Consider the following 9,537-nt stretch of genomic DNA (forward strand, 5'->3'; position numbering starts at 1 on the left):
GTGTTTGTGTAGAAAATAGAAAAAAGGTTATAATCAGTTCAGTTCCTCTAACTCAACCCACCCAATCCCGTTACCTTCATGTAGTATTGTCCCTTTTTGTGGTAGTGCTGGTAGGCGGGATTGCGCGGCACTGCACCGAGGCAACCGCTCGTACTGCAGCTGCTGGTGCAACCGCCGCCCCCCGACCCGTGCCGATGGCTGTGGCCGTGCAGCGACCCATCCGTGGTGCCGCTCGTCGACGACGTGGAAGACATACCGGACGTGCCGGACGTGCCGGAGCAGCTGGACATGTTCGAGATACCGGACACGCACGACGACCCGGAGCTCATCGAGTACAGGCTGGCGGACTGGGTGACCCGCGCATCGACGCTGTACGAGCTGGCGGACCCGGGGACGCTCCAGCTCTTGCTGCCCATCGAGTACGTGCTGGCCGAGCCTTGCAAGCGCCAGGAAGTCGAGCCCGAGGTAAGACGATTTATTCTCGCTCTGGGTAGGCATGGGGAAGGCAATGTAGTGAGAGTGTAATGGACTGTGTTGTGTAGGCCACTGTGTCGTGGACACACATTTCGTGTATTAATTACCTGCAGATAACACAGCGCAAAGGGAGCAACCGTTGCGCGACGGCACTTTGGATCGTTTTGACGAAGCACCGGCGGCACACGACACGGTGGCCACACGGGGACGTTTGCATCGTTGCCCGCGCATTGATGCAGATGACGCACTCGTCCTCCTGCGATGTTGGCGGCTCGAGTTCGCTCTCTTCGAGCTTGCTGAGCAGTTTTTCCTACGCGAGAGAGAGAATAGAGCAAAGAAAGGTGGAACAATGTTAGAGGAGTGTGACTTCAAGAAATTCAAATTCAGGAAGCGTTCTGATTCATAACAAGAATTCTTAAAACGTATATATGCAATATGCATGATATATTGTGAATGATGAAGCAGAATGATATTATTAAAGACTCCTCACCCAGTCTAGACTCTGATGCAAATTCTGAAGTCCCAACAAGTTCCAAAGGTCCAAAGATCCAACAAAGTCCCAACTGCTACTACTGGTACTCTAGTACTGAAAGTAAGTACTTCAAACCCATACTACACTACTGAAACTGATTCCGGATCCATATCAAATCCCAGCACTGATTGCAAAGTCATAACAGTGCTGAAACTCATCATTTACCCATATCTGTCCATACTAGTGGTGGGAGCTCGGAATCGGACCTACCCGATTCGGATTCCGTGTTCGGAATCTATTCCGGACCCGATTCCGATGCTGGAATCGATTCTAATTCCGGATTCGATACCGGAGCCGATTCCGGAGTTGGTTCCGGAATCGATTCGAACTTGTGAATAGATCATTTACAAGTAAATTTTGATTCTTTGCCGCTATCAATATATAGCATCATTGGACCCAAACGCCTATTCCTATGAAGATGCCGAAACCGACTTCGTTACGAAGCCAATTCTGATTCCGGAGTCAATTCCGATGCCGGAACCGATTTTGATTCCGGAGCCAATTCAGGAACCGATCCCGATTCCGGAGTTGATTATGATTCCGGAGTCTATTCCGATTCCGGATCCGATTCCGGAACCAATTTCGGAGCCGATTCCGGAGTTGGTTTCGGAGCCGATTCCGGAGTTGGTTTCGGAGCCAATTCCGAAATTGGTTCCAGAATCGATTCCGGAAACTGATTCTGGACCTACTATCCGGAATCGATTCCAGAAAACTCTGGAGCTAGCCGGAATCGATTCCGACGAAATCTTCATTATTCCCATCACTAGTCCATACATATATCTCAGGTTCACCGATCATGGAACTAATGCAAAGTTCTTATAGGAATTGATCTCCATAGATTTATAACAATCCTGGAAGTGATCCTTATCACAGCTGATATTGATTACGAATCAATTTATGTCCTCAAATTGCTTCAGAAATCAATCTGGACCTGGAGCCCTGCATTGCAACCCAAACTGATCCTGAACGTAACTCAGTTCTGGGATCTAACTCGGAACCATATAGCTCCTTTGGCTTTTCTCGAATTCAAATCTGTACTGGAAATCATCTCAATCCTAGAAAAGAATACTAAAGCTGATTCAGAACCTGATCCAATACATTTAGGTTCAAGAAATGATTCTTAATATCTTAAAGACATTCAAAATTTCATAGCTAATTTGTGGCAATTTTAGTCGCTAACGTATTGCAAAAAGGATTTCAATTGTATGGGAAATTCCTCTTGACAATTTCTACTCAGTTAATACCGTGTAAGTCTAGTATAAGGGAGCCACTAACATTCGAGTCAACCATTTACGGATAACGAACGTCCAAAGGTACTGCTAACTGCATATAAAAGGAGCGAAAACGTTACGCTTTCGTTAGAACATTAAAACATTCGATTTCCTGATAGATTCCACCTTCTTGCTTAAACTCTGACATGTCCAATTAAGTATTTGATTTATTAAGACATTAAATGCTCGACCTGCAAAGCGAACAAAAGCGTACTCCTCTGCCCAAGTCTATAGCCTATGTACCCCCTCAAGAATGTTCCTGCGGGAAATAAGGTGTGTGCATCTAACACCGAAACCTATCCGGTCTATCACTCGCAAACGAACCACTTCCGCACGATAAGCTTTCAAGAAACCATTCACACTCTCCTTCACACTGCACCGGCGACGGGTGTCTCAGCCAAGCAAGTCTAACGACCCCAAAACGAAGGCCCACTGCATGCCCATCACCCACCCAGAAGGCAATTGATTCTTCCAACCGAACGACTAATTATGACCGGAGAAGGGATGGTGGGACGGGAGGGAAGGGTTGCGACCACCGGAGCTTCCTATTATGAGCTCACCCGAGTACGCTACGAGTAAGTAGGTGGGAAACTACTTCCGATTTGGTGGTGCTGTGCACTTCAACCTGTGTGCAGCTTGAGGTTGCAGAAGGAAGTCGTCTGTCGTAAACTATCGTTCCTCTGCACAACCCAAGCCCAACACAATGGCACACTACTACGCTGACCGGTCGGCGTGAGTGTGTGTGTGTCGCGGGGGGTGGGTTAGAAAACTTTAGCAAAAAAGGGTAATTGCAAAGCGAAAAACCACAGGACTAAGTTACGACTGCGGGAGGTTAAAGGCCCTCCAAACACACACACACACACACACACACACACACACACACACACACGGAGAGACATACATCAAAGCTAGACGGAAACAATTATTAGTACAGTTGCGGGTCCGCGCCCTGTTTTGCTTGCGTGAAGTTCAATTTTAAACCACCTTGCTGGTGTTGCTCACTTTTTGTTTCGTTGTTTTCGGGTGCGGAGACAACTCCGCAACACACGTCGCACCAGCCCCAGTTTGCGAAACGGACCCGGGCCAGGTTCAAGGCAGTGCAAAATGGCATTCACCCGGGGTCAAATCAACCGGGTGTGCACACACGAGGATCCGTTTGTATGCAAAGCGAACTGTACCGGTTCATGTAGCGGGGCTTTTAAGTGGATAAATGGCCGCAAAGATTAGACTGGCAGGGAGGGAGGGAGGCAAAATGTCAAGTGGAACGTGTCTGTGCGGAAGCTAAGATGTGTAAAAAGGCGTTTGCCACTAACATTCTTCTAGTCAGTGCACGACATGGACTGTCACGGGGTGCAACTAATTGGTTCCAAGAAGGAGGTACGTAGCAGCAAAAAAGTGTGTGTGTCTCGTGAGATCAATTTAATGATCGCTTTAAATGGCTAAAACGGTTTTGGCATCGGGTGGCGACATCTGCTACCCATTCTATCAGGAACTAATTAAAAGCCATCACGCAGCAGTAAATTAAGCGCGTCCCATAAGCAGCGGTATACTACCGGAAGATGCGACAGTCTGTTTACACACTACACTAGCTAGTTCGGCGTCATGTTAACACATACAACGCCATGCACACAAATTGATCTAGTACGTCGCGGTGGCGTTTAATTAAGCTGTTTGGTGCGTCACTATGGGCAACATTAAGGGCTTCGTCGACGAGGGTCCTTCTTCACGCTTCTCAATTGACCGTGAATTATTAATTCTTCACCGCGCCATGTTCGCGATGTTGAAAGTGAATCACACCAAGCCCCGGGGCTCATTTTCACCGAAACCGGTTAAGACATACGGAATTGGGGGAGCCCTTTTCCACGTGGCTGGATGTCGTGCACGCGTCCGTGAACCGGTTCGACCTTCGACGAAACCGTTTCGGAATGGATTCTTTTCTCTCTTGCTGGTGAAGAAGGGTGCCCTGTCGTTGTGTGCCTAATGTAGGTAGAGCCCTTTTTTGGGGGAATTTCTAATTTGAAATTTGGGCTTCAAATGTTGTGACGCTGTGCTTGTGACAAATGGCTTGATCATTTGTCAAAACTTGGTCAAACTACTAAGTGACTTACAGTGTAAAAGAATTGGTTTGAAAGATGGTAAAATTCAATGCAAAAAAGCTTCTTCTAGAGCAGTTTTACACTAAAATAAATACAAATTGAAGGCATTCTACAAGCTGAAGGGGAAAAAGCATTCATGTTCTTATAGAATATTTAGTATTTGTATAAGAAATCATTTCTTTACATAAAATAATCAATGGTTTAGCTTCACTTGCAGGGTTTCCACGATTTATTGGTCAGTTCCCATGATTTTTTGGTGAGTTCCCTCAATTTTTTGATCGTATCCCATAGATTTTTGGTTCGTTTCCATAATTTATTGGTATTTTCCGATTGGATATCAATACAATTGGACCAAAAAATTCTGGGAAAGGGCCAAAAACCAATCAATAAATCGCGGGAAACCCTGTAATCAAAAATCCTATTGGTTTTGAACAAGAAAAAAATGCAAAAATTCAAAAGAGAAGTACAAATAAATCACTATTCTATGAGCTTTTTAACGAGTTAGAGAGCAAACAGTTCCAATTGGAAGTTAAAATCAAATTAAAGAATTAGAATCAAACTGTAATATCTGACGACATTTTTTCCTATTCCCTAATCGAACAAGACGAACTCATTTTCCTTTCTCTGCTACTGGATTCACTTCATACAAACGAAACAGTTTTGCCCACCCCTGATCTAGATCATTCCAGTTTTAGTTTTTCAGTTATGTATCGATCAAAAGAAACTGAAACTGTTTTTTTCTTCTCTCAAACACTTGGCACCTGTCGAGGGAAGCTATCCCCCCAACCCTTCAACCTGTCAAAACTTCCGTCAATAACGTCTTTGTGTCAATCCCCTATTTCTTTTTTTGACAAACTGATAACCTTCGATCGATCTGTTTGAGCAGTGGCGGCTTGGTGGCAGCGTTCGCACCACCGATCTAATCCAATCCTTGGCTAAGGTCAAGTTCGGTGCCACAACACAGACCGCGCTGTAATTGAAATGTATCGTATGTCGTTCATTCGTAACAGGAGAGTGGCAGGGAGGGAGAGAAGTAGCGTAAACAAAACCCCCAACTCGTGCTTTTGAAAAAAGACACTTCCTCGCGCGCAAAATGCACTGCGTCATTGTGCGCAACGGGGAGAGTATGCGCAAGAGCACGCGCGCGAGCGTGCGCACACACGAAGCGACGCAAGACATTGAACGCAGCTTTTCATCATGTGGTGATCGATGTTAGCATAAGCTTTTGGAGGACCTAACACAGACCCAGACGCGAATGCCGAATGCCGTGAAACGTGGGTCGGAGTGGATGATAACAGATGCAGAAGAATGTTCTATTTTGTTCGAAAAATCCTTCAAAACGAATCAATAAGTTGTTGATGAGCTGCTGACAGGCATTGTAAAACGTTTACTATTTACTATACTGTTATAACGCGTTTGTTCATACTGTGCAGGGAAATGAAACAAACGGCTAAACAAATCTCTACAACAAGGTTCGATTTCACGCTCCAACTATTCCGCTCGCCGGACAGGAAGTCTGTCGGTGCGTTATGGTTCTATTGTTTCATCTCAACTGCTTAATGCTTAACCGTTGCTGCGCAGGCGCGACTGCCGTGGCTATCGGTTATGATCGTTTCTTGCATAGAAATAAATCCCCCCGGACGCTCCGGACGGGTGGTAAAAACCCGTTCTGCAAACGAATGTAAATGTGCATAAATATTTCATCTTCACGGCAAAAAAACAAAACAACAGTTAAGCTTTTAACTTGTTTTAACGCGCATTTGCATACGAATACAATGCGAGCAGCAAGGGGGGAATGGGAATGCTTAGAAGCATTCAGAACGAGAGGCTCGTCTACGGTGTGACACTCCTTCTAGATTGTTTTTTTTTGCCTGCTTTTTGGCAAAAAACAAATAAACACATTTTTGCTACATTTTTCAAGGCCGTATGCTAAAATACCTGTTTCTTGGTGCTGAAACAAAAAGAGGCGCGTCTGTAGTATAGCGGAAATCGAGAACAATCCCCCAATAAAATGATCATTTCTATCGTTTTAATCTTGAGCTAATTTCGCTCTTGAAAAATACGTTTATTTGGTAATTAAATCATTACAAACAATAATGACATTATCGACAATCCTTCCAGCACCGATAAATCATCCCGAACCGTATGCGGATCCGACTGAAACCGGTTGCCGGGTTCGGTTAATTGATACTAAACGGTCCGTTCAATTTCTTATTCACCATTCTTTCTCGGAGCCCTCTGGAACGGTCTGACAGGCCAAAAACCATTGCATCACACCTTCACTCGTCACCTCATCACCACCTTTTCCGGCACCGTCACGGGAAGTTCCTTGCACTTCTGTCGGTCGGTCCCGGATTCTGAACGGGGCCGACAAGGCGACTTAATTAGCCCATTTGCATGCCGATAACTCCCAACGCCGACGTCAGCGGCGACATCGTCTCGTGCCTTGGTTGCGTGCAGCGTACTGAATCGATCGGTTGCGTCTTTCGGTGCGTCTACGCGCGCAGCACGTGCACACCCGACGGGCAAATGACAATGGAGACATGAGCGCGCTCAAGTTGATTTTGCTCCTTCCTATTGCCCTCCTCCGCTGCTAAGTTGGAGGATTGACTTCCAACTATTTCGGGCGTGTTTCTTCTGGACGGTTCCGAAAAACTTTCTGAAACACTCAAACCGCTTGATTGACTGTCAACCAATCATGGTAGTGAGTGGATTTCCTTTTCACGGGAAGACAGTTATTTTGTGCGTGTGATACGAGGAAAAAGTGGTTGCCTGAGCAAAATGAGTTTGCTTGGAAAATAATACGAAATTATTTTAATAATATATAATTTTTAAAGTAAGGGATTGCTAATAAGGAATTAAAAGGATGTGTTATCTTTAACACTAATCTTGAATTTATTTGTACAAAATACAGAAAATATTCGAAAATAGAGGAAAAGATGAATTTATAAGATCAAAAGTAAAATAAATTAATAAAATATATAATAAATTGTATAAAAGAGTAAAATAAAACAAGACAAGGAAAATAACAAAAATCCGTAAAAGGTTTAGGAAAACCGCAAACTGAAAAAAATATGTTTGAATATTGGATGTCACACAAGATAAAAAGATAAAGAAATGAGAATTAAACGAGAAATGGAACAAAATGCAAAAGAACAAAAAAAACTAACTAAAAAGTAATAAAAATAATAAATCTTATAGAAACGTATAGAAGACAAACAACATTTATAAATTAAAAAAGAAATCTATGATAATTTGTATTTAAAAAAATGTTGTTTTTAAGGTCGCGTTGCTAGAATAAGATAATTATTAGACACCAAAGAAATAAGTTAAAAAACACTTTAAAACACTTAAAACACTTTAAAACACTTTTTTTAATTAAAATTTAAAAAACACTATATTCTCCTAGCACATTTCTTTCGTATTTTCGTACCTTTTCACTTAATTGCTTTTGGTTTCAGCTTTCCATTTCCTCAAGCTAGCCATAGCTCATAAATTGTGCAAAACTGCTTACCATTAGCTGCTTTGCCTCCCCCAGAAGGAATTCAAACGCAAAGTCCCTTTGCTTCCCAGTGTTTTACTGTATGCAAGCACAATAAAACATGCATCATCGTCTAGACACGGGGGCCTGTGTCATGCTTGTTCCCTCCACTAACGGCTTCCTCCCCTCCCAAGCACGTAGTCAGCCTGCCTGGAACTAATGCTTTAAATTATGCTAATTGATATTAGTTCCAGCCAGTCGATCAACTACATCGGCCCATCGGCTGACAGCTAAACTGTGCAGCCATTTCGACGAAAAACCTACCCCAATGCACACAGCACACACATACATGCCAACTGCCTGGAGGTTGGCCCACTGCAGTAGGAGAGCAAAATCCTATCCCGATTTTCCCGCGTCATCGTATTCCCCAAGCAACAAGAAGCAAGGCGGATGGGGAGACAGTAGAGGCGTCCTGCACGTTTAAAATATGATACCGTTTCATTGTGTTGCGTTCGCCTCCCGTTACATGAGCCTTACCCCCCCCCACCAATGCGGCAGTGCGATGGGGCGGGGGTAAAAACGCCACCCAACCGGAAGTGATTCACTGACTGCCAGATTGGGCGGAACGGGAAAGCGCAAGCTGGACTGCAAATTGGCTTCACGGCTTCACCGGGGTAAGCTTGCCGACTCTCTGCTGAGGGCGCTGGGGTGAGATAACGCTTAATAACGCCGCAGTACTATGAGCGTGTAAAAGGGCGACGATGATGATGATGATGATGACGGTGATGAAATTTCGTGGAATATACGTGTTAAATTAGACGGGATAACTGCATTGGTGCTGGGTTTTGGTGTGGCTTCTCGCGCTTTTGTACAGCGCAAGGGAACGTGGTTGAGTTTAGTTCGATTTTTGGCTATGCTTGAACGACACTTTAAGGAATAGATAGAAATTAGGAGCTTTACTACGTCTGTTCTGAGGTTTTTGGTAAAGAAATGAACACCATTTGAATGATTTTTTGAGTGTAAAATGCTTCCTACAGTATTTTATAACGATCAAAAAGACATCTAACGCATTTTTTGTAATATTATTCTTACTTCTCTCATTTAAAATTGCTCCACGATATTTATTATTTCAAAAATCCGTAATTGGATTAATTTATAATTTTATTTTAAAAATCTAATATAAACAGCCCAGTAATAAGACAAATAACTTAATTATAATTTGAATTTTAACTCTAAGTCGTACAAATTTAAAATTGTTTCAATAATAATACTTTACTTGTGCAAGCCAGCCCAAAGTTCGATTCAAAATCGATCGATTAATTTAAAGTCATCTAATCGTTTTAATCAAAGTCGGTCTCAAACTTAAGGCTTCAGTAGATCCCACTCGGCACCGATCGACGCCAGCCCGCCGATAAGACGGTGTAGCCTAATCGATTTACAAACGGTTGGCAAACACGGGGGCCGCCATTTCGTAATCGCGCTCCACAAAAGGGTGTGCTCTCATCTGCCCTCACGGCAAGGGCTTCCACCGTGCTGCCATCGTGTGCTCCTGTGTCCTCATCCCAAGGACACACGTGGCGATGTATGTACACACACCACACACCCGTTTAGCGGTCAATGGTCACATCACCCTTAAATCCACTTAATACTTCTGAGCTGTGATATTGCAGAAGGGTTCATTAA

At 43.8% G+C, this 9,537-nt stretch overlaps 1 protein-coding gene across 2 annotated transcripts in view; it reads right to left on the reverse strand.

Annotated features, from left to right (window-relative positions):
* Window positions 1-9,537, reverse strand: part of LOC120903199 (secreted protein C) — a 45,816-nt gene that overhangs the window by 3,157 nt on the left and 33,122 nt on the right. For both annotated transcript variants that reach the window (XM_040312477.1, XM_040312476.1), the window contains exons 3-4: window positions 582-784; window positions 75-486 (exon numbers count right to left, since the gene is read on the reverse strand). In XM_040312477.1, coding sequence (XP_040168411.1) covers window positions 75-486; window positions 582-784 — 615 coding nt within the window. The remainder of the gene's footprint in view (window positions 1-74; window positions 487-581; window positions 785-9,537) is intronic.

Source organism: Anopheles arabiensis, chromosome 3 (genome assembly GCF_016920715.1).
Source record: "Anopheles arabiensis isolate DONGOLA chromosome 3, AaraD3, whole genome shotgun sequence".
Classification (NCBI taxonomy): Eukaryota; Metazoa; Arthropoda; class Insecta; order Diptera; family Culicidae; genus Anopheles; species Anopheles arabiensis.